This window comes from Hylobates moloch, unplaced genomic scaffold, assembly GCF_009828535.3.
Source record: "Hylobates moloch isolate HMO894 unplaced genomic scaffold, HMol_V3 SCAFFOLD_10, whole genome shotgun sequence".
In the NCBI taxonomy this organism is placed as follows: domain Eukaryota; kingdom Metazoa; phylum Chordata; class Mammalia; order Primates; family Hylobatidae; genus Hylobates; species Hylobates moloch.
Window position 1 is genome coordinate 22,980,254 of NW_026652285.1, and position 25,786 is coordinate 23,006,039.

The 25,786-nt window shown below is 42.8% G+C and overlaps 1 protein-coding gene across 4 annotated transcripts in view; it reads right to left on the reverse strand.

The window, feature by feature from the left end:
• Positions 1 to 25,786, reverse strand: part of FBXL20 (F-box and leucine rich repeat protein 20) — a 136,264-nt gene that overhangs the window by 34,451 nt on the left and 76,027 nt on the right. For all 4 annotated transcript variants that reach the window (XM_032163457.2, XM_032163455.2, XM_032163459.2 and 1 more), the window contains exons 3-6: positions 12,471 to 12,525; positions 9,866 to 9,940; positions 7,875 to 7,969; positions 5,979 to 6,047 (exon numbers count right to left, since the gene is read on the reverse strand). In XM_032163457.2, coding sequence (XP_032019348.1) covers positions 5,979 to 6,047; positions 7,875 to 7,969; positions 9,866 to 9,940; positions 12,471 to 12,525 — 294 coding nt within the window. The remainder of the gene's footprint in view (positions 1 to 5,978; positions 6,048 to 7,874; positions 7,970 to 9,865; positions 9,941 to 12,470; positions 12,526 to 25,786) is intronic.

A 25,786-nucleotide genomic window follows, 5' to 3' on the forward strand; every position in this document is an offset into this window, starting at 1 on the left:
AGGCCAGCCGGAACAACATTGTGAAACTCCGTCTCTACTAAAAATACAAAATTAGCTGAGCGTGGTGGCGCATGCCTGTAATCCCAGCTACTTGGAAGGCTGAGGCAGGAGAATGGCTTGAGCCCAGGAAGCAGAGGTTGCAGCGAGCCAAGATTGCACCATTGCACTCCAGCCTGGGCAATAAGAGTGAAACTCTGTCTCAAAAAAAAAAAAAAAATTTTTTTTTTAATGCCATCTCTTCTTCCCTCCTTTTTTATTCCAGGATTTTAAAGCCAATTCCACACATATCATTTTACCTGTAAATATTTCAGTATCTATTTCTTTCTTTTTTTTTTGAGACAGAGTCTTGTTCTTGTTGCTCAGGCTGGAGTGCAATGGCACGATCTTGGCTCACCGCAACCTCCGCCTCCTGGGTTCAAGCAATTCTGCCTCAGCAGCCCAAGTAGCTGGGATTACAGGTGCCTGCCACCATGCCCAGCTAATTTTTGTATTCTTAGTAGAGACGGGTTTTCGCCATGTTGGCTGGTCTTGAACTCCTGACCTTGTGATCTGCCCACCTCGGCCTCCCAAAGTGCTGGAATTACAGGCATGAGCCACTGTGTCCAGCCTCGGTATCTATTTCCAATAGGTAAATACTTCATTTCTTAATATCATCTGATACTGAAATGTGCTAACTTTTCTCCAATTATATCATAAATGTTTTTGACAAGTTGATTTGTTCAAATTAGGATCCAAACAAGAGTCACACATTCTCTTTGGCTGATATGTCTCCTAGGTCTTTGTGTGGGCCAATGTTTTCATTTCTTCTTTGTTACAGACAGGGTCTCACTCTGTCACCGTGGCTGGAATGCAGTGGCACTATCATAACTCAATGTAACCTCCAACTCCTGGGCTCAAGCGATCTCCCACTTCAGCCTCCTGAGTAGCAAGGACAACAGATCACACCTAATTAAAAAAATTTTTTTGTAGAGACAGGGTCTAACCATGATACCCAGGCTAGTCTCCAACTTTTGGCCTCAAGTGATCCTCTTGCCTTGGCCTTCCAGAGTGCTGGGATTACAAGCATGATCCACCACACCAGGCTTGTTTTCATTTCTTTTGGGTAGAGTCCTAGGAATGAAATTGCTAGATCCTATGGCAAGGTTATGTTGGACTTTGAAGAAAACTGCCAAACTGTTTCCCAAATTGGCTGTACCATTTTACACTCCCGCCAGAAATTCATGAGGGTCCCAGTTTTTCCAAATCCTTGCCAACACTTGGCATCGTCTCTCTTTCTGAATACAGCTATCTTAGTGTGTATGGTGTGGAATTGCATTGTGGTTTTACTTTACAATTCTGTAATGAAAACTTTTTTCTTTTTTTTTTTTTTTTTTTTTTTTTGAGATGGACTCTCACTCTGTCGCCCGGGCTGGAGTGCAGTGGCGCGATCTCAGCTCACTGCAACCTCCACCTCCCAGGTTCAAACAATTCTCCTGCCTCAGCTTCCTGAGTAGCTGGGATTACAGGCACCCGCCACCACGCCCAGCTAATTTTTGTATTTTTAGTAGAGACGGGGTTTCACCATGTTGGCCAGGCTGGTCTCAAACTCCTGACCTCAGGTGATCCGCCCACCTTGGCCTCCCAAAGTGCTGGGATTACAGGCGTGAGCCACTGCGTCTGGCCAGCATGTCTTAAATTTTTGATTGAGTGACCGATATTCTGTATGCCACATTGCTGGGTTTCTAGATTTTGATGTCTTCCTTTAAAGAGTGCTGAGCTGTGTTTTGGCAGGCAGTTAAGTTTGTTTTGGATTTTTTTTTTTTTTTTTTTTTTGAGATGGAGTCTCGCTCTGTCGCCCAGGCTGGAGTGCAGTGGCGTGATCTCGGCTCACTGCAACCTCTGCATCCTGGATTTGAGCAATTCTTCTGCCTCAGCCTCCCAGTAGCTGGGATTATAGACACATGCTACTAAGGCCTGACTAATTTTTGTATTTTTAGTAGAGATGGGGTTTCACCATGTTGGCCAGGCTGGTCTTGAACTCCTGACTTCAGGTGATCTGCCCACCTCAGCCTCCCAAAAGTGCTGAAATTGCAGGCATTAGCCACCGTGCCCGGCCTGATTCTTTAAAATATTTAATAGAGCAGGTCTATTTTAGCCCTACTACCAAGATGTAATCTTTCTGGAGTCTTTATTGAATGTCCCAGGTGTTCAATGAATTTTCTCCATTTTGGATGGGTGGAACTTCATCCAACCTTATTAAGCCCTGGAAATTCTTCGGCTTATAGTTTCCCAGTAATTGTTTTTTTCCTCACTAGATCTTCTTTGCCAACCTGTGTGGGGTCTCATCCTGTGCATGCAGAGTTTACTATTCAGCCAAATCTACATAAATTTCTGTAGCCTTTATTTATTTATTTTTTTTTAGTAGTTCCCTCTTTATCAGCCACAAATTCCAGCAACTTTAGCCTCCTTGAATTCTGATCTCTTTCTTCTCAAATCAGCAAAAACTCTGTCCTCTGCTTGGGCTTCCCCTCCCTCTATGGCATTGTCTGAAAAATGCCTCAGTCACAAAGTGAGGATAATCACATGGCTCATTCATTTGTTTCTCAGTCTTGTGCCACATGTACATCCTAAACTGGTGTTCTAGGTTTTGTTTAGTTTTCTAGTTGTTTACAGCAGGAGGGCAGTTATTGTCACTGTGAGAAGCAGAAGTCTACTTGGATTTTTTTTTTAAGACAGGGTCTCACTATGTTGGTCAGGCTAGACTCAAACTCCTGGTCTCAAGTAGTTCTCCTGCCTCAGTCTCCCAGTGTGCTGGGATTACAGGTGTGAGCCACCACACCTGGCTGCTTATTATTTTTTGAGACAGGGTCTTGCTTTGTTGCCCAAGCTGGAATGCAGTGACACATAGCTCACTACAACCTCTGGTTCCCAAGTTCCCAAGCCCAAGCAATCCTCCCACCTCAGACTCCCAAGTAGCTCGGACTACAGGAGTATGCCACCACGCCTGGCTAATTTTTTGTATTTTTTGTAGAGGTGGGGTTTCGCCATGTTGCCGAGGTTGGGCTAAAGCAATCCACCCACCTTGGCCTCTCAAAATGCTGGGATTACAGGAGTGAGCCACAGTCCCCTGCTGCTTCTTTGATTTAAAAAATTTGTATATTTTGAGGCTAATACTGTGTTTAAAATAGTGCATTTTCAAATTCACTAAAATGTGGAAATTTGAATATTGACAACTGGTTATTTGATGATTTTAAGATATTTAAAATATTGATATTTTAGAGGAGTGATAAAGTTAATGCACTTACGGCCAGGCATGGTGGCTTACGCCTGTAATCCCAGCACTTTGGGAGGCCGAGGTGGGCAGATCACCTGAGGTCAGCAGTTCCTGTCCAGCCTGGCCAACACAGTGAAACCCTGTCTCTACTAAAAATACAAAAATTAGTCAGACATGGTGGCACGCCCCTGTAATCCCAGGTACTCAGGAAGCTGGGCTGAGATTGCGCCACTGCACTCCAACCTGGGCAACTGGGCAAGACATCATCTCAAAAGAAACAAAAAAAGTTAATGCACTTATATGAGAGACTTTATTGTTAAAGAGTACATACTGAAATACAGATTAAATAATATGATGTCTACGACTTTTTTTTGAAAATAAGATAAAATAGCCGGGCGCGGTGGCTCACGCCTGTAATCCCAGCACTTTGGGAGGCCGAGGTGGATGGATCACGAGGTCAGGAGATCGAGACCATCCTGGCTAACACGGTGAAACCCTGTCTCTACTAAAAATACAAAAAATTAGCCGGGCGAGGTGGCAGGCGCCTGTAGTCCCAGCTACTTGGGAGGCTGAGGCAGGAGAATGGCGTGAACCCCGGGGGGCGGAGCCTGCAGTGAGCCGAGATCGCGCCAGCGCACTCCAGCCTGGGTGAAAGGGCGAGACTCCGTCTCAAAAAAAAAAAAAAAAAAAAAAGATAAAATAAGAGGGGATAAGTGGGTGGGGTTATTGATGAAACAAGACTGGCCGTAAACCGATAACAGTTAAAGCTGGGTGATGGGCTCATTACACTTTTTTGTCTACTTCTGCATACGTTTCAAATTTTCATATTTAAAAAAAGTCAGCAGAAGTAATTTCTCTCTGTGTGACTATAACTCCAACTTGGGTTTAAGGGGTTTCTTCTTTGAGCCAGAGTCTTGCTCTTTCGTCCAGGCTGGAATACAGTAGTGTGATCTCAGCTCACTGCAACCTCCACCTCTTGGGTTCAAGCAACTCTCATGCCTCAGCCTCCTGAGTAGCTGGGATGTGCCACCATGCCTGACTAATCTTTGCATTTTTAGTAGAGATGGGGTTTCACCATGTTGGTCAGGCTGGCTTGAACCCCTGACCTCAAGTTATCCACCCACCTCAGCCTCCCAAGGTACTGGGATTATAGGCCTGAGTCACCGCACTGGGCTGGTTCATGTGTTTTTAATTTGTAGGGATTGCTTTCATTTCTTTTTGACTTAATTTTTGTTTGAATTATGTAAAATATTTACATGGCTATTAAATGATAAAACATAATTCAGAGTTCTCCCTTTTATCCCTGTCCCTTGTGTTTTCTCACTTCCCCATATAAGTAACTATTTTTACTTATTTTATTTTTGATTGGCATTTCCGTTCTTTTTGAAAATATGTAAATATGGATACATATATACATATTAAGTCTTCTGGCCCTACAAAAGGTGTATTATACAAACTCCTCTGCAGTTTGCTTTTCTTCATTTAACATGTCCTGAAGATCATCCAGAATATTATATAGAGATTTTCCTCATTACTTTTATTCAACCAGTTCTCTACTAATAGACATTGGGGAGTTTCGTATCTTTTGCTATTACAAGTAATGTAGTAGCCTTGCACATATATATTATGTTTTCACCAATGCATCTTGAGGATAAGATAGATTCTGACAAAAAAGTATTAATTACATGTCACTTTTCTAGATACCAAGTGGTCAAATTCTTATTCTTTATAACACTAAGTACTCAAAGGAAACAAAAATTAAAAGATAATTTATCTAAAGTAAATGTAGTTCCACTGGTATAAAGTAATGGTGGAGGAAGAGGTTAGTATATTTTATCTCTCACAGTAAACGTTTCCAAATCAATCTATAGGAATACTTATTAGTAGAGGCCAGGTGCGGTGGCTCACGCCTGTAATCCCAGCACTTTGGGAGGCCGAGGTGGGTGGATCACGAGGTCAGGAGATCGAGACCATCCTGGCTAACAAGGTGAAACCCTGTCTCTACTAAAAATACAAAAAATAAGCCGGGCGTGGTGGCACATGCCTGTAGTCCCAGCTACTCGGGAGGCTGAGGCAGGAGAACTGCCTGAACCCGGGAGGCAGAGGTTACAGTGAGCCAAGGTTGCACCACTGCAGTCCAGCCTGGGCAACAGAGCGAGACTTCGTCTCAAAAAAAAAAAAGAAATACTTATTAGTAGAGTTAATGAATAATTACCCTCTAGGCCTAATTTCTGTGACTGTAAGCCTCTTGAGGATGAAGAATTAAGCTTAATTTCCTTCAGATCATGACCAACACAGACATAGCACATTTAGTGAATCCTTTTCATTTAATAACTGTTCTCAGGACTGATTATCATAAGATGTTTAGTCCTCTGTTTAAGATTTTAATCTTTTCATAGAATTATGTTTACTGTGGCTTTTAATTGGTAGCTACTAGTATCTTGAAACATAAATAATCCCAGTAATATGTATTAGTAGTATTCCTACTGTATATACATTGACTACAATTATTAAAAGTTTCACCTTAAATTGTATCAAAGATAGAATTCCAAAACAAGTTTCTTATTCCATTTCTACTTTGATGTTGCTTTCTCTATTAAAAATATCTTTCCTCTACAAAACCAAGATAAAATTTGCTAAATATAGTTAACAGCCTGAATTTAAAGGTTGTATCAGCCAGACATAAGGGGCTATGACTTATCCTCCTAAAACATAAAATACTTACGCGTCTGTTGTCTTTGTACACCCATTTAGATTCAGTACTTCAATGTTCCTGCAGTTTTGTGCAAAGGTTCTTTGTAGGAAAGAAAGAGGTTTCGAATGAAATAGGCAAAATTCCAGTCATTAAAAAAGTAATAAAATATATTATTATTGGTAATATTGATTGTTGATACCTGTGATACTGTGATATAAAGGAAAAACATGTATTTGGTCTTCATCCTCGGTTCTTGGCATACAGTCCCTAAAATCTTTGTAATTTCCTGAGTGATAGTATCTTTTGCTACAGGTTAGTGAAAAGTAATCGCGGTTTTTGCCATTACTGTTAATTAACAGTAACTGCCATTACTGTTAATGGCAAAAACTGTGATTACTTTTGCACCAACCTAATATAATATTTGGTCTTCAATCATGTCTACGATCAAGGAACCTCTGTAAAAACCCCTAAATGATAGGGATCAGAGCGCTTCTGGGTTGGTGAATGTAACCACGTGCCAGGAAGGTAGTACACCCCAACTCCACGGGACAGAAGCTCCTGTGCCTGGGACCCTTCTAGACTCTGCCTTATATACCTCTTCATATTCCCTCTACCTCAGCCTCCCTAAATGCTGGGATTACAAGTGTGAGCCATTGAGCCTGGCCATGATTTTTCTTTTGAGATGGAATCTCTCTCTCTGTTGCCCAGGCTGGAGTATAGTGGTGTGATCTCAGCTCACTGCAGCCTCCACCTCCCAGGTTCAAGAGATTCTCCTGCCTCAGCCTCCTGAGTAGCTGGGATTATAGGCACGCACCACCATGCCCGACTAAGTTTTTGTATTTTTAGTAGAGACAGGGTTTCACCATGTTGGTCAGGCTGGTCTTGAATGCCTGACTTCAAGTGATCCACCCACATCAGCCTCTCAAAGTGCTGAGATTACAGGCTTGGGCTATCACACCTGGCTTAAATGAATTTTCCATTATAAATTCTTCAAACATAACTTTAAAAATTATTTTAAATTAAAAAAATAAATGATTGCTTATTTATTTATTTATTTATTTGTTTTTAGAGACAGGGTCTTCCTCTGTCACTCAGGCTGGAGTACAGTGGTACAGTCACAGCTCACTATAGCCTCAACCTCCCAGGCTCAAGTGATCCTCCTACCTCAGTCTCCCAAGTAGCTGGGTTTACAGGCATATGTCACCTAACCTGGCTAATTAAAAAAAGCTTTTTGTAGAGATGGGAGCCTTGCCATGCTGCCTAGATTGGTCTTGTACTCCTGGCCTCAAGTAATCCTCCCACCTAGCCTCCCAAAGTCCTGGGGTCACTGCCCAGGTTAGGGTTAACCATAACCCTAAAAAAGAACTAGCCTGGGTGCGGTGGCTCATGCCTGTAATTCCAGCACTTTGGGAGGCTGAAGCAAGAGGACTGCTTGAGTGCAAGAGTTCGAGACCAGCCTGGACAACAAAATGAGACCCTGACTCTACAAAAAAATTTTAAAACTTAGCCAGGCATGGTGGTACATGTCTTTAGTCACAGCTACTCAGGAGGGGGAGGATTGCTTGAGTCCAGGAGTTCAAGACTACAGTGAGCCATGATTATGCCAGGGCACTCCAGCCTGGGTGATAGTGCGAGACCTTGTCTCAAAACATAAAATAAAAATATTAATTAATTTAAAAAAACTTATTCAAAGCTCCAAAAGAACCACTTATGATGGGGAATCTGGGTTTTTTTCAGGCAGTACTTGTTCTTGTTTATTGTTAAAACTACATTTCTTATTACTGGATATTTTCAGATTATAAGCAATGTATGTGTGGTTGCATTTTTAATAACTTAGGAATTTTAAAATTATTTTAGCCTTTTCTGGGTGAGATGGTGCTGCTCTTCACTTCCATCAAGAAGACTAATCAATAGTTATGTTTTTACCTTAATGCATTGTCTCCCACTCCAAGACATCCACGAAGACTTAACTTTCGTAAAAAGCCCCCACATCGTTTTGAAATATTCTCCACTACTCGGCCCTGTAAAATGAGACAGGCAAACAAAAAGATAACCCACCTCATTCCTTTAGAAAAGAACACATCCTCGGTTTTAACGATTTATAAACAAAGAGAAAATGCTTCTATTATGACCTAATTTAGTAGGAAAATTGTAACTTACCCTGAGAAAGCTTTCCTGATTAACCCCTATCATTTGAATCACGCCTAAACCCCATATTCTTATTTTGTTTAACTTGTAAAATATATTCTGTACTTGAGAAAATAATGTTCTGTAGTTCTCTTTGGCATTATATGCATATATACTGCCTAGCTGGGTTAAGCTGCAGCTACTGAAGGACAGCAACTACATTTATTTTTTTGTATCTTTTCCAAAATGTTTATTATAGTACTCTGCTTATAGTAGAGACTCAATGAACATTTAACAAAAGCTGACCAGGGGCTGCGCACAGTGGCTCATGCCTGTAATCCCAGCACTTTGGGAGGCCGAGGCGGGTGGATCACGAGGTCAGATCAACACCATCCTGGCTAACGCGGTGAAACCCCATCTCTACTAAAAATACAAAAAATTAGCCGAGCGTGGTGGCAGATGCCTGTAGTCCCAGCTACTCGGGAGGCTGAGGCAGGAGAATGGCGTGAACCTGGGAGACGGAGCTCGTAGTGAGCCCAGGTCTCGCTCCACTGCTCTCCAGCCTGGGCGACAATGCGAGACTCCGTCTCAAAACAACAACAACAAAAACAAAAGCTGGCCAGGCGCAGTGGATTCCGCCTATAATCCCAGCACTTTGGGAGGCTGAGGCAGGCGATCATTTGAGGTCAGGAGTTCGATACGAGCTTGGCCAACATGGTGAAACCCAATCTCTACTAAAACTACAAAAATTAGCCAGGCACGGTGGCTCACGCCTGTAGTCCCAGCTACTCGGGAGGCTGAGGCACAAGAATTGCTTGAACCCAGGAGGCAGAGGTTGCAGTGAGCTGAGACCACACGACTATATTCCAGCCTGGGTGACAAAATGAGACTCTGTCTCAAAAACAAACAAAAACAAAAGCTTGCTGAATAATTCTGTGGGTGGTGTTGCTTTAAATATTTACATCCATGAAGGGTATAGAATTGTGAAAAACAAAATCCCATATAATGCTAGTGGATATTATTTTAAAAGCACTTTGGTTGGTTTCGAACTCCTGACCTCAGGTGATCCGCCCACCTTGGCCTCCCAAAGTGTTGGGATTACAGGCGTAAGCCATCCCACATGCCCTCAAAAAACCTTATTTAATCCTTAAGAAGCTATTATTTCTACCTTCCTGATGAGAAGGATAAGAACTAGAGTCCAAATTCAGTTTAAAATAATTTAAGTGTAAGCCATTCTCCATTTTATAAATAATAGGCTATACTAGGAGATAAAACATGGGGGGAAAAGTGAGAGGAGGAAAAAACCTCTCTCTCTAGCAAAAAACAATTCAATAAATGTCTTTGGCCTTATTCAACCTTCGTTCTCCACAAGAAATTGGCTCCTCAAGAACCAAAACCCATGTCTCAAAAAAATATATACAAACGCCATCCCAACAAGTTATAACTCTATTTATTCTTCAGTAAACAAATATAAAATGTCTTCACTAAAATAAACAAACATAGATTCAATGTTTCCACTGCAAAAACAAACTTTTAGTCCTATTTCAAGAACAGAGTCCTATTTAGTCCTCTTAATACTAAGTAATTGTATTATTTCAGCGAAATAATCTGGCTCATTCTCAAAAACTGCAGAAACTCTTGGGAACTTTGGGGGTTCCTGTAAAGTTCAGATGCACTGAAAATAATAGTTCCTCTCTCTAAGGAAAATGAGATTAATATGGCTAGGGCTAATCTGTTCCATGCTGTAATTACTAACATGAAAACTGGGGCCACACACCACATAATTATACCTCAATATCCCTCTGGAAATCAAATAGGTCAATTCGCTGCCAGTTACTGCCATCCAGAGCCAGAACATTCCAGGCCTATTTTAAAGAAAAAGAGACAGAATGAGCAGAAGCTAAAATTAAGGGGAAAAGGCAGCAATATTCAAGTTCACAATTCAACCAACTAATGACTAAAATGGATCCAAAAATTTATCAGGCCCTACCCACTTACTCCCAAATGATGTGTCTTACTCTTGACCCATACTGTATTCTCCAATTAGATAATCTCATAAATGAGTGGGTACTAGAAACTAGCAGCTACAAAAGATCTTAGGCCAGGCATGGTGACTCAAATTTATAATCCCATCACTTTGCGAGGCCAAGGTGGAAGGATCACTTGAGCCCAGGAGTTCCACACCAGCCTGGGCAATATAGCAAGACCTGATCCCTATAAAAAAATTTAAAAAGTTGATTGGGCGTGGTGGCTCACTTCTGTAATCCCAGCACTTTGGGAGGCAGAGGTGGGTGGATCCCCTGAGGTCAAGAGTTCGAGACCAGCCTGGCCAACATGGCGAAACCCCGTCACTACTAAAAATACAAAAATTAGCCGGATGTGGTGGCATGTGCCTGTAATCTCAGCTACTCAGGAAGCTGAGGCAGGAGAATCACTTGAACCCGGGAGGCGGAGGTTGCAGTAAGCCAAGATTGTGCCACTGCTCTCCAGCCTGGGCGACAGAGCGAAACTTCATCTGGGGGGAAAAAAATTTAAAAAATTAGTCAGGCGTGGTGGCACACACCTGTAGTCCCAGCTACTCGGGAGGCTGAGGTGGGAGGTGAGTCTGGGAGGTAAGGGCTGCAGTGAGCCATGATCTCACCATTGTACTCCAGCCTGGGTGACACAGCAAGACCTTAGCAAAAAACAAAAAACAAGACTAACCCTCCCTCCCTCCCTCCTGCCCATGCACATTTAAATTAGAGAAGTTAAGGAAAGGGCAGGTTGTGATAAGTATCATAGCCAGAAGGTGTTTTCTAACTGGAAAATTCTAGTTTCTAATCCCAAAATGAGACAAAAGTTCAGTTTATGAAAAGCAAGTCTTTCTTCTATGCTTAAAAATATGATCCTTAAAAAAATATCCTTCTATCTGGAAAAATATGAAGGTAAAACCAAACATCAAAGGGGACAGTACTCTGAATATTGCTCTATTCTCACTCTCTTTTTCTATATATAGAATATATACAGAGAGAAATACATGTATTTCTTGAGACAGGGTGTCACTCTGTCACCTGGGATGGAGTGCAGTGGCTCAATCATGGGTCACTTGCAGCCTTGACCTCCCCAACTCAAGCAATCCTCTCACCTCAGCCTCCCAAGTAGCTGGAACCACAGGCATGTACCACCACCACATCTGGTTTTTTTTTTTTTTTTTTTTTTTGAGAGGGAGTCTCGTTCTGTCACCCAGGCTGGAGTGCAGTGGTGCAATCTTGGCTCACTGCAAGCTCCGTCTCCCGGGTTCACGCCATTCTTCTGCCTCAGCCTCCCAAGTAGCTGGGACTACAGGCGCCCGCCTCCATGCCTGGCTAATTTTTTGTATTTTTAGTAGAGGTGGGGTTTCACTGTGTTAGCCAGGATGGTCTCGATCTCCCAACCTCGTGATCTGCCCACCTTGGCCTCCCAAAGTGCTGGGATTACAGGCGTGAGCCACTGCACCCAGCCCTAATTTTTTAAATTTTCTGTAGAGATAGGGCTCCCTATGTTGCCCAGGTTAGTCTTGAACTCCTAGCCTCAAGCAATCCTCTCATCTTGGCCTCCTAAAGTAAAGGGATTATAGGTGTGAGCCACCAGGCCCAGCCTTAGTTCAGTACTTCTTTGCTATCTATATCCTATCACGTGGTAGGACTTACAACTGTGATATAGTGATTTGGGACTTAGAAAAGATACTATCATTTCTCTGAAACTATTTTTTTTTTTTTTTTTTGAGACAGTCTCTCACTCTGTCGCCCAGGTAGAGTGCAGTGGCACTATCTTGGCTCACTGCAAGCTCTGATTCTGCATTAACTGTGAATCTTACTAAATAGAATTACTGGTGAAGCAAATTTATCCATCGAGACTATTTGTTATGTGTTACGTATGTATTCTCTTGGTGCTGGAAGATGTCTGTGTGCCTGCATCAACATGTGACTTCATGTAAAGTTTCTTCATGTTCACAGTTCTTAGCAAATGCAGTTTCAATCCATAGCCAGCAATGGATGTTACTATAGGAAAATGCAAGATTAAAATTGTCCTTGTGTAAAAAAAAAAAAAAAATGAACTAGGAAAACATAATAAGACAAGATTTCATCACAATTTTGAGTTAAGTCTAAACTTTTAATATGCAGTTTATTGCTTTTTCATCAAAAACATTTCCTGTTCATATTACACAAATAAGAGATACAAAAAGTCAGAGACAGTATATATAGTAGAATCCCATCATAAATTTACATGGGTTTGGGTATGTCATTGGTGAAATAATCTCCTTTAAAACATGAAAACATCCAAGTAACACCTAAAATAAATGGATGACCTATGAAAGAGGCTGTTATCATCAGTGTGAAGAAGGGGTCCCCCTGTAACTATGCCAACAATACTTACCCTGGAGACCTGAGCACAGCGGCACAGGGTAACAACATCTAGAAAAGAAAATATCCTAAAAAGAAAAGAGAGAAAGACAAATTTTATTGTATGATAAAGTAGTTGACCTTTATTTATTTTGAGACAAGGTCTCACTCTGTCAGCCAGGCTGGAGAGCAGTGGCATAATCACTGCCCACCCCAGCCTCGACTTCCTGGGGTCAGGTGATCCTCCCACGTCAGGCTCCTGAGTAGCTAGGACTACAGACGCCTGCCACCATACCTGGCTACTTTTTAATTTTTTGTAGAAACGGGATTTCACCATGTTGCCCAGGCTGGTCTCGAACTCTTGGGCTCAAGCAATTGGCCTCCCAAATTGCTAGGATTACAGGTGTGAACTATTGCACCCGGCCAGTATGATAAAACAGTTGCTCTTGATTTTAGCATACAAATAACTGACTACATGTATATACACACACAAACACAAAGGCAGTTCTTTAGAATAAACACACAAAATGCTTGAGCAATCTGTGAAGATAATACTACCCATATAAAACACAGTGGGAAAAAATGTTTTACTTGATAATGTACATACAGATGCTGACCAAGTTCAATTACCTACACCAAAGGATAATAAATAATTTCTAGCTGGTTTTTTTAAAGTAAAAAAAAAAAAATCCCACCTAAAATTATCAAAAGAAAGAAGCTAGCAGAAGGATCTTTTTTTGTTTTGTCTTGTTTTGAGACAGAGTTTCACTCTGTCACACAGGCTCGAGTGCAGTGGCATAATCACAGCTTACTGCAACCTTGACCTCCTGGGCCCAAGCAATCCTCCCACCTCAGCCTCCCGAGTAGCTAGGATAACAGGCACATGCCACCAAGCCTGGCTAATTTTTTACTTTTTTTGTAGAGATGAGGGTCTCCCTATGTTGCGCAGGCTGGTTTTGAACTCCTGAGCTCAAGCAATCCTGCCTCAGACTACCAAAGTGCTAGGACTATATGCATGAGCCACCATGCTTGGATGGGAAGGATTTTTTTAATTTGAAACAAGGTCTCTCGCTCCTGTCGCCCAGGTTGGAATGCAATGGTGCAGTCATCATTCACTCCAGCCTCAATCCCCCAGGCTCAGGTGATTCTCCCACCTCAGCTTCCCGAATAGCTGGGACTACAGGCGCATGCCACCATACTCAGCTAATTTTTTGTTGTTGTTGTTGTTCTGTTTTGTTTTGTTTTGTTTTGTTTTGTTTTGTTTTGTTTTGTTTTGTTTTGTTTTGAGACAGAGTCTCACCCAGTTGTCCAGGCTGGAGTGCAGTGGCATGATCTCAGTTCAAGTGATTGTCGTGCCTCAGCCTACCAACTAGCTGGGATTACAGGCGCCTACCATCACACCTGGCTAATTTTTGTGTTTTTAGTAGAGATGGGGTTTCACCATGTTGGGCAGGCTGGTCTCAAACTCCTGATGTCAGGTGATCTGCTCTGTCTCAGCCTCCCAAAGTGCTGGGATTACAGGCGTGAGCCACCACACTCAGCCCCTGCTGGGAAGGATCTTAATGAAATATTTTACAGTTATGAAGGAAAAAAGATAATTTAATAAAGCCTAAAAAACAGCAATGAAAAATGTTAAATGTCTAGAAAAAAAAAACCCCAAAACAAAATAAAATATAAATTAAAAAAAACATTAGATCTCTACATATTTCATTCTAATTTAATAAATTACAAAACTCTTTTAACACAGCAATGTTAGAAAATATTTACTGTCGGCCGGGCGCGGTGGCTCACGCTTGTAATCCCAGCACTGTGGGAGGCCGAGGCGGGCGGATCACGAGGTCAGGAGATCGAGACCACGGTGAAACCCTGTCTCTACTAAAAATACAAAAAAATTAGCCGGGCGTGGTGGCGGGCGCCTGTAGTCCCAGCTACTCGGAGAGGCTGAGGCAGGAGAATGGCGTGAACCCGGGAGGCGGAGCTTGCAGTGAGCCGAGATTGCGCCACTGCACTCCAGCCTGGGCGACAGAGCGAGACTCCGTCTCAAAAAAAAAAAAAAAGAAAATATTTACTGTCTAGAATTTTTCTCAGCCTTATAGAAGGTAAATAAATATTTATTTTGAAGTAGACCAATAAGTTATTTGCTTAAATCCTGATAACCCACACCATAAGCGACCTGTGCAAATAGGTCAGGGAATCCTGGAAATAAAAGTGAATGGGAGATCATGCAAGGTGGCTCATGCCTATAATCCCACCTCTTTGGGAGGCTGAAGTGGAGAGACTGCTAGAGGCCACAAGTTCAAGATCAGCCTGGGCAACACAGTGAGGCTCCCTATTTTAAAAAAGAAAAGAAAAAACATAGCTTTGGCTAGGCATGATGGCTAAAGCCTGTAATTCCACCATTTGGGGATGCAAGGTCAGGAGGATAACTTGAAGCCAACAGTTTGAGACCAGCCTGGAAAATAGTGAGACCCTGTCTCTGCAAAAATTTTAAAAATTAAGTCCGGGAACGGTGGCTCATGGCTATAATCCCAGCACTTTGGGAGGCTGAGGTGGGTGGGTCATCTGAGGTCAGGAGTTCGAGACCAGCCTGACAAACACGGTGAAGCCCCGTCTCTACTAAAAATACAAAATTAGCCAGGCGTGGTGGTGGGGGCACCTGTAATCCCAGCTACTCAGGAGGCTGAGACAGAAGAATCGCTTGAACCCGGGAGGTAGAGGTTGCAGTGAGATGGTGCCATTGTACTCCAGCCTGGGAGACAAGAGTGAGCCTGTGTCTCAAAAAACAAACAAACAAACAAACAAAAAAACGAAGTAGCCAGGCATGCTGGTATATGCCTGTAGTTCCAGCTACTTGGGAAGCTGATGTAGGAGGATCTATTGTGTTCAGTGTGAGGCTGCAGTAAGCTACAATCACAGCACTGTACTCCAGCCTGGGTGATAGAGTGAGTCCTTTTTTTCTAAGATAGAGTTTCGCTCTGTCGCCCAGGCTGGAGTGCAGTGGCACAATCTCGGCTCACTGCAACCTCAGCCTTTTGGGTTCACGTGATTCGCCTGCCTCAGCCTTCCGAGTAGCTGGGATTACAGGCACCCCACCACCACGCGCCCGGCTTTAAAACAAGTTTTAAATTTTGATGTAATCCACTTTATCTATTTTTTCTTTCATTTCCTGAACTTTTGGTGTCAAATCCAAGAAATCACTGCTAAATTCAGTGTCATGAAGTTTTTCTCATGTTTTCTTCCAAAGATTTTATAATTTTAGTTCTTAGATATAGGTCTTTGCAAGACCATTTATTGAAAAGACTGTACTTTTCCCCACTGAATGGTCCTGGCATCTTTGTCAAAAATCATTTGACCATATATGTGAGGGTTTATTTCTGAGCTCTTTATTCTATTCCATTGGTCTATGTCTGCTTTATGCCAGTATCATACTATTTTAAATATTTTCAGTTTTGAAGCAGCAAGTGATTGAAATATTTGCATGATGTCAGAAAAACTATTAATAGCAACTGAACTGGTTTCAAGAATCTTCCCTTATGTTTTCTTACACATTTCCTCTAATAGATTTCTGATATTTTGATTTTTCTCCAACTATAGAGGCCCATGTAAGGGACTGTTTAAAACTGATAATAAATTAAATAAGCTGGGAGGGTTAAGCAAGGAGCAACATGGAAAGCAAATATAACTCATCTATGTCCTGCAATCTCAGCAAGACACCAGCAAGGGACAAGAAAATCCCTGAATAAAAGCCCAGAGACCAATTATAGTGAATAACGTCTAGAGAATCTGCCTTCTCTAAGGAGAATCGGATAGGTGGATACAAAGGGGGGAAACATCTAGTTAAAATGATGAGCAATCTCTGAAACTGTGGTTATAATTTTTCAGCTTGCCCGAAAGGAAAGAAAAGCATTCTGATTTGGAGGGTGGTAAGTTTCATTCGAAAAACATTTTTACCACCTGCTATCTACAGGCATTGTTTTAAGTCCCTACTGTTAAGTAACTCATGGCATAGGGGCTGGAGGTAGATATAAAATAAGTAAAATATATGAGAAAATTTCAATTAGTGATGAGTACTATAAAAAACATAAAGCTGAGTAATGTGATAGAAGGGTGGTCAAGGAAAGACTCCCCTAGGAGTAGGTATGTGATTTAGGATCTAAATGATCAAAGGAAACAGATTTCCAAGATCTGGGGAGAAGAGCATTCCAGTAGACGAAATAGTGGGTGTATGACAAAGGAATGTTTGAAGATCAGAACAGACAGTGCAGCAGCAGCACAACCCTATACTGAGTTCTTAATTATGTACCAAGCGTCATTCTAAGTATGTAAATTTACATACTAATTCAATGACTCCTTAAAACAATTCTATAAGATAGGTACTATTAGCGTTCCCATCTTATAGATGAGGATATTGAGCAAAGTTCTGTTAATCGAGGGTCAGAATATGTTAAAAAAAAGACTGGGTGCAGTGGCTCACACCTGTAATCCCCAACACTTTGGGAGGCCGAGGCGGGCGGATCACCTGAGGTCAGGATTCCAAGACTAGCCTGGCCAACATGGTGAAACTCCGTCTCTACTAATAATACAAAAACTAGCCGGGTGTGGTGGCACGTGCCTGTAATCTTAGCTACTTGGGAGGCTGAGGCAGGAGAATCGCTAGAACTTGGGAGGCAGAGGTTGCAGTGAGCCGAGATGGCTCCACTGCACTCCAACCTGGGCGACAGAGCAAGACACCATTTCAAAAAAAAAAACTTAAAAGACTTTGTGGACAATAGTAAATGATTTCAATTGTATTCTAAGTCTAGGGGAAGCCAGGCCAGGCATGGTGGCTCACACCTATATATAATCCTAGCACTCTGGGAGGCCAAGGCAGGTGGAGGATCACTTGTGGCCAAAAGTATGATTTTTTTTTTTTTTTTTTTTTTTTCCTAAAGACGGTTTTGCTATGTTGCCCAGGCTGGTCTCGAGCTCCTGGGCTCAGGTGATCTACCCACCTTGGCCTCCCAAAGTGGGCATTACAGACGTGTGTCACCACACCTGGCCCACGGCCAGGAGTTTGAGGCCAGTATGGGCAACACAGTGAGACCCCGACTCTGTAAAAATAAAAAAATGTAGCTGAGGATTGTGGTGCACGCCTGTAGTCCTAGCTATCTAGGGGGCTAAGACAGGAGGATCACTTGAGCTCAGGAGTTAGTGGTTGCAAGGAACTGTGATCACCCCACTATGCTTTGGCCTGGGCAACAGAGCCAGACTGTCTCTTAAAAAAAGAAAAAAAAAAAATAGGTTTCTATTGGAATGGTGGGAAATAAAAAAGTTTAAAAAATTTAATTCAGTAAAAAAAAATTTTTTTTTTTTTTTTGAGACGGAGTCTCGCTCTGTCACCCAGGCTGGAGTGCAGTGGCGCGATCTTGGCTCCCTGCAAGCTCCTCCTCCCAGGTTCATGCCATTCTTCTGCCTCAGCCTCCCGAGTAGCTGGGACTACAGGTGCCCAACCACCACGCCAGGCTAATTTTTTGTATTTTCAGTAGAGATGGGGTTTCACCATGTTAACCAGTATGGTCTCGATCTCCTGACCTCGTGATCCACCCGCCTCGGCCTCCCAAAGTGCTGGGATTACAGGCATGAGCCACCGTGCCTCACCTACAATAAAACATTTTGTAAAAGGTAGAGAGGAATATACCCATTCATACAAGTATTATAGGCATAGCCTTGAGGCTTTTAAAAGTCTAGGATTCCTTATTAAAAAGTTCCAGCAAAGCCATTTTTTTAAAAAGGGTCTATATGGCCAATCACTATTCTTGTTGCACTTTATGCAAATAATCAGGCCAGATATAATAAGACTAAAAGTTACTTTGCACACAAATTGATTACTACGATTTGTCTTTGATAGAAATAGGGGACTGAAGAGAAAAATATTATGCTTCTAAAGAAAACTATACCTTGTATCAGATTCCAACCCCGACCACTGTTTTTGAGTTACTGTCTATAACTCAGACTGAGTCCTAAATTATCTCTAACAGTGTCCTCTAACAAACCTGGACATATATATTTAAAAGCTTGTTTTCATGGATCCTATCAGGAATAAGACCTATTTTTGAAAGACTACTTCAACTAGGACTTATACTTCTATACAAGCTGAGATTTCTCTTCCTTCTTGTCAAGGTCTGTACCTGCTGTTTGTCTATTATTTTTATTTTATTATTTATTTAGAAGCAGAGTTTTTGCTCTGTTGCCCAGGCTGGAGTGCAATGGTGTGATCTCAGCTCACTGCAACCTCTGCCTCCTGGGTTCATGCAATTCTCCTGTCTCAGCCTCCCGAGTAGCTGGGATTGCAGGTGCCCGCCACCACGCCCAGCTAATTTTTAGTGGAGACGAGGTTTCACCATGTTGGCCAGGCTGATCTCAAACTCTTGACTTCAGGTGATTGATCCACTAGCCTTGGCTTCCCAAAGTGCTAAGATTACAGGTGTGAGCCACTGAGCCTGGCCTTATTTAATTTTTTTAAGAGACAGGATCTCACTCTGTTGCCCAGGCTGGAGTGCAGTGGCACTCTTGCCTCAGCCTCCTGAGCAGCGAGGATTACAGGTGTGAGCCACTGAGCCCAGCCTTATTTAATTTTTTTAACAGATAGAATCTCACTCTGTCGCCCAGGCTGGCGTGTAGTGGCACTCTTGGCTCAGCCTCCTGAGGAGCTAGGACTACCAGTGTACGGCACCAAACATGGCTAATTTTTAAATCTTTTGTAGAAATGGTGTCTTGCTGTGTTGCCCAGGGTGGTCATGAACTCTTGGCCTTAAACAATCCTCCCACCTCAACCTCCAAAAGTGCTGTGATTACAGGGTAAGCCATGGCACCCAGCCTTGTCTTGTATCCCTGAACGCACTTGTCTGGCCACAACCTGGGATTCATGAATTTTTACAATTAAATATAAAAAAAAGTCATTCCTCAGATTCAGACATGTGCCCCTAGTCAGCAAGAATTAGCTATAGTGGTTGTGACCCCTAATCCCTCATGAATGAAGAATGTAAATAGAATAGTGGGGACTGAAATAGTGCCCCAAATAATTAAAGACATCAGTGAGTAATAGAAATTTTTAGTTTGCAAGATGGCTAAGGAAAAAAACCAGGGCAGGTGCGATGGCTCAAACCTGTAATCCTAACACTTTGGGAGGCCAAGGCGGGTGGACCACCTGAGGTCAGGAGTTCGAGACCAGCCTGGCCAATATGGCGAAACCCCCCATCTCTACTAAAATACAAAAATTAGCCAGGCGTGGTGGTGGACGCCTGTAATCCCAGCTACTTGCGCAGGAGAATTGTTTGAACCTGCGAGGCGCAGGTTGCAGTGAGCCGAGATCACGCCGCTGCACTCCAGCCTGGGTGACAGAGACTCCATCTCAAAAAAAAAAAAAAAAAAAAAAAGGAAAGAAAAGAAAAAGAAAAAAAAGAAGAAAAAAAATCTTAATCCCAGCATTTTGGGAGGCTGAAGAGAGCAGACAGATTGAGATTGAGCCCATGAGTTCAAGACCAGCCTGGGCAACAGGGCAAAACCTGTCTCTACAAAAAATACAAACTACCTGGGTGTGGTGGTGTGTGCCTGTAGCCTCAGCTACTCGGGAGGCTAAGGTGAGAGGATTGTTTGAATCAAGGAAACAGAGGTTGCAGTGAGCTGAGATCGTCCCACTGCACTCCAGTGACAGAGTGAGACCCTGTCTACGAATTAAAAAAAAAAAAAGAAACAACTTGCTGAAACTCCTTCTGCTTGTAAGATCACAAAACTGGATGACATCAGCTGGAACCAATGTGTCCAACTGGAGTCTGCATAGAACCAGTTTGCTGATGTCACAGCTGGAATTTCCATCAAGTTTCATACTAACTTCCCCTGAATTTGCACATGCAATCCATGAGGTAGCATGAAAAGACAGTCATGCATGCCTGAAGACTTTCCAGACCTCCTCTTTCCTTCCGCCAGTTACCTGCTAATCTAAGAATTCATCCCCTAAAACTTTTCTAATAAAATTAGTGCATTAAAGCCAGCACAGGGCAACAGATTTGAGCTGGACTCCTGTCTACGTGTTAGTCGACTTGCAATAAAAATCTTTCCTTTACTCAAAAACGCAGTGTCGGCTAGGCACAGAGGCTCATGCCTATAACCCCAGCACTTTGGGAGGCTAAGGCAAGGAGGATTACTTGAGCCCTGGAGGTTGAGACCTGGGCAACATGGTGAGACCCTGTCTCTACAAAAAAAACACAAAAATTAGGCTGGGTGTGGTGTCTCAAGCCTGTAATCCCAGCACTTTGGGAGGCCAAGGTGGGTGGATCACTTGAGGTTAGGAGTTAAAGACCAGCCTGATCAACGTGGTGAAACCCAGTCTCTACTAAAATACAAAAATCAGTCAGCCGTGGTGGCACACACCTGTAATCTCAGCTACTTGGGAGGCTGAGGCAGAAGAATCGCTTGAACCCGGTGGGCAGAGGTTGCAGTGAACTGAGATCGCGCCACTGCACTCCAGCCTGGGCAACAAAGTGAGACTCCCTCTCAAAAATTAAAAAAAAAAAAAATCAGCTGCGCATGGTGGTATGCATGTATATGTAGCCCCAGCTACTCCAGAGGCCAAGGTGGGAGGATCACTTGAACCCAGGAGTACGAGGTTGCAGTGAGCTGTGATTATGCCACTGCACTCTAGCCTGGATAACAGAGTAAGCCTGTTTCTAAAAAACAAACAAAAAAAACAAAACCCCCTGTGTCACAGTATTAGTTTTGAGTGCATCAAGCAGCAAGCCTCTTTTGCTCAGTAACAAAACTTTCGGCTTTTAAATTTAGCTGCTGCAGTATTTTATCTTCTCCTTACCTGTCATATTATTTATTTTCCCTTCCTTCTTTCATTACACTTTACTGTTCTTTTAAGCATTTCTGATTTTTTCTTATTTTTCATCTCTTTGTTTCCAAGTCTTACCTGGATTCTCTATGAAGACTCTTTTTTTTTTTTTTCCTTTTCAGTTTCTAAGGGGCAGGCAAGGGAGAGAGTATCAAACAACCAGGAAAGGTTGTATGCCTTTCTTCTTCCCTTGAGACAAATTTACTACCATTCTGATGGTTCTCCTTAAATTTTCTATCTTCTTCAATACTGATTATCCAACTTCACTCCCAAATAAACATACATACTTCCAATCTAGGTAACTCAATTCCCAAAACAAAAAATTTATCTAATGTAACAAACATTGCATTGATGAAATGCTTTTTCCTGTCATTCACTAAACTGTACTTTTATGAGGAGTTTCATAATCTAAAGATTCTTAGGTTTGCCAAAACATCACTAACTCCTGAGCAATTTTTATAAATATTATATGGGAGTGGCAGGAGTCACAGGTGAGAGGCTTTACAAGCAATGATCCTAATTAGACTTTAGTAACCTTTCAATAGAAAGGTTCTCTATGAAATAAACCACAATGGACAGACATGAAACATCAGGTTGGTAGTCAGATGTGTGCAGACCTATGAATACCATTAAACACACATCTCAACAATCCTAATTCTGTTCTTAGAATGTCCTGAAGGGGTTCTAAGTATTAAGATGTCATTGAGTTAGCTTTTCACCTGGATTTGAACGTTTTAGAGCATTTAAAAAATTAAAAGGAGAAGACAAATATAGTCACTGTGTTCCTCTATTAAAGTAGTAAGAACTGGCTGGGCGTGGTGGCTCACGCCTGTAATCCCAGCACTTTAGGAGGCCGAGGCAGGCAGATCACGAGGTCAGGAGTTTGAGACCAGCCTGGACAACACAGTGAAACCCCATCTCTACTAAACATACAAAAATTAGCTGGGTGTGGTGGCAGGCACCTATAATCACAGCTATCGGGAGGCTGAGGCAGGAGAATCTCTGGAACCCAGGAGACAGAGGTTGCAGTGAGCCGAGATTGTGCCACTGCACTCCAGCCTGGGAGACAGACCTAGACTCCATCTCAAAAAAAAAAAAGTAGTAAGAACTTAGTCTTTCCAGTTCTAATCTTGCTCCCTAGTAAGATGGATATAAGCCTCAGCACTTAAATCCCTTCTACCACTCCACATCTAGTATGTCTGTATTTAGCAACCCTTTAAATTCTTTTTTTTTTTTTTTTTGAGATGGAGTCTCACTCTGTCCCCAGGGATGGAGTGCAGTGGCATGAGCTAGGCTCACTGCAAGCTCCGCCTCCCGGGTTCATGCCATTCTCCTGCCTCAGCCTCCCGAGTTGCTGGGACTACAGGCGCCCACCACCACGCCTGGCTAATTTTTTTTTTTTTGTATTTTTAGTAGAGACGGGTTTCACTGTGTTAGCCAGGATGGTCTCCATCTCCTGAACTCGAGATCTGCCCGCTTCAGCCTCCCAAAGTGCTGGGATTACAGGCGTGAGCCACTGCGCCCGGCCTAAATTCTATTTATTCCATATATTTGATAATGAATTACTTTTTTTTTTGAGATGGAGGAGCATCCTGTTGCCCAGGCTGGACTGCAGTGGCATGATCTCAGCTCACTGCAACCTCTGTCTCCCGGGTTCAAGCGATTCTTCTGCCTCAGCCTCCTGAGTAGCTGGAATTACAGGTGCGCAACACCATGCCTGGCTAATTTTATTATTTTTAGTAGAGACGGGGTTTCACCATGTTGGTCAGGCTGGTCGCAAACTCCTGACCTCGTGATCCGCCTGCCTTGGCCTCCCAAAGTACTGGGATTACAGGTGTGAGCCACAGTGCCTGGCCATCTTTTTGTTTTTTTCTTAATTTGTATTTTTTCTGAGATGGAGTCTCACTCTATTGCCCAGGCAGGGTGCAATGGTGCGATCTCAGCTCACTGCAACCTCCACCTTGCTGGTTCAAGTGATTCTCCTGCCTCAGCCTCCCAAGTAGCTAGAATTACAGGCACCTGCCACCACACCAGCTAATTTTTGTATTTTTAGTAGAGACAGCGTTTCGCCATGTTGGCCAGGCTGGTCTCAAACTCCTCACCTCAAGTGATCTGCCCGCCTTGGCCTCCCAAAGTGCTGGGATTACAGGTGTGAGCCACCTCGCCCGGCCGAGATAATTGTCTTTAGAAACAAAAATAAAAGAATTGGTGGGGTAGGCTGCCAGGGTTTTAGCTACTACAGCAATTATTTTTTTCCCTCATAACAAACATTTATTTATTTTTATTTTTTTATTTTCTTGAGACGGAGTTTTGCTCTTGTTGCCCAGGCTGAATGCAATGGCACAATCTCAGCTCACAGCAACCTCCACCTCCTGGGTTCAAGCAATTCTCCTGCCTCAGCTTCCAGAGTAGCTGGGATTACAGGCATGCGCCACCATACCCAGGTAATTTTGTATTTTAAGTAGAGATGCGGTTTCTCCATGTTGGTCAGGCTGGTCTGCAACTCCCGACCTCAAGTGATCTGCCCACCTTGGCCTCCCAAAGTGCTGGGATTACAGGCATGAACCACAGTGCCCAGCCCAAAATTTACCTTTTAAAATACACTTTAAAGTGCATAATTCAGTGATTTTTTTTTTTTTTAGTAAATTCACAGTGTTGTGCAACCATCACCACTATGTAATTCCAGAACATTTCAACAATCTCAAAAGATTCCCTGTACCCATTAGCAGTCACTCTCTATCCCTTCCTCACCCAAGCCCCTGGCAACCACTAATCAACATTATTTCTCTATGGATTTGCCTATTCCACACATTTCATATAAATGGAATAATACTGCAATAAAGACTTTTGTGTTGGCTTTCACTTAGCACATTTTAAAGAATATATCCATGTTGTTGCATGTATTCGTACTTCATTCCTTTTTATGGCTGAATAATAGTCTACTGTATCCATTCTCCAGTTAATGGACAATTGAGTTATTTTGACTTTTTGGCTATTATAAATAATGCTGCTATAAGCATTCCAAGTTTTTGTGTGAATATATTTTCAGTTCTCTTGGATATAGCTAGGTTATGTGGTATCTCGTTGCTTTTTGTTTTCTTTTTTGGGAGACCGAGTCTCACTCTGTCACCCAGGCTGTCACCTGGCTGTAGTGGCGCCATCCTGGTTCACTGCAACTTCTGCCTCCCAGATTCGATTCTCCTGCCTCAGCCTCCTGAGTAGCTGGGATTACAGGCACAAGGCACCACACCCACCTAATTTTGTATATTTAGTAGAGATAGAGTTTCACCATGTTAGCCAGGCCGATCTGGAACTCCCAACCTGTAGTGATCCACCTGCCTTGGCCTCCCAAAGTGCTGGGATTACAGGTGTGAGCCACCACACCTGGCCAGTTATGTGATATTTCTATGTTTAGAGATTTTAGAAACTGCCAAGCTGTGTTCCACAGTGGCTGTACCAGTGTACACTGTAGTGTACATTCTCACTAGCAATTTGTGAGGGTTTTAATTTCTCCATATCCTTTTTTTTTTTTTTTTTTTTTGAGATGGAGTCTCACCCTGTTGCCCAGGCTGGAGTGCAGTGGCACAATCTCAGCTCACTGCAACCTCTACCTCCCTGGTTCAAACGATTCTCCTGCCTCAGCCTCCCAAGTAGCTGGGATTACAGGTGTACACTACCACACCCAGCTAATTTGTGTATTTTTAGTGGAGACGGGGTTTCACCATGTTGGCCAGGCTGGTCTCAAACTCCTGACCTTAAGTGATCTGCCCACTTCAACCTCCCAAAGTGCCAGGATTACAGGGGTGGGCTACTGTGCCCAGCTTAATTTTTGTATTTTCACTAGAGACAGGGTTTCGCCTTGTTGGCCAGGCTGGTCTCGAACTCCTGACCTCAGGTGATCCGCCTGCCTCGGCCTCCACATTCTTGACAACACTTTTTGATTACAGCCATCCTAGGGAGTGCGAATTGGTACCCCATTGTTGTTATGATTGGCATTTCCCTGATGGCTAATGATGTTGAGCATCTTTTCATGTGCTTATTGAAAGCAGTACGCTTTTAGTAAGGTTTTCACAAACTACCTCAGGAGGGAAGATTATTAATGGGCAAAGTTTAAATAATTTTTATATATATAGTACATGTCTTTAAAACATATAGGTACACGTTTTCTTCCTCTTCCCTTCCCTTGTTGAAAGAGTCAGTCCTAAAGCCATTAGGAGGGGCGTAGCAAGGTAGGTATCAATGCCAGGTTAGAGGTTGGGTGCAGAGGCTTGAACGATACGTCAGAGTCCAAGCAGAGTGAGGAGAGGACCCTTGAGGAGAGTGACCCAGCAGGAGATACTGGGACACAAGCAGGGTGAATAGGCAGCCTTGGGTAGTGTCAGAGACAAAGTAAGGTGAAAAGGGCATCCACACAGAGGACAAACCTAGTGTGGGTTTTAGAACCCAAGCAGGACTTTGTCCGTGCAACAGGAGGAAGG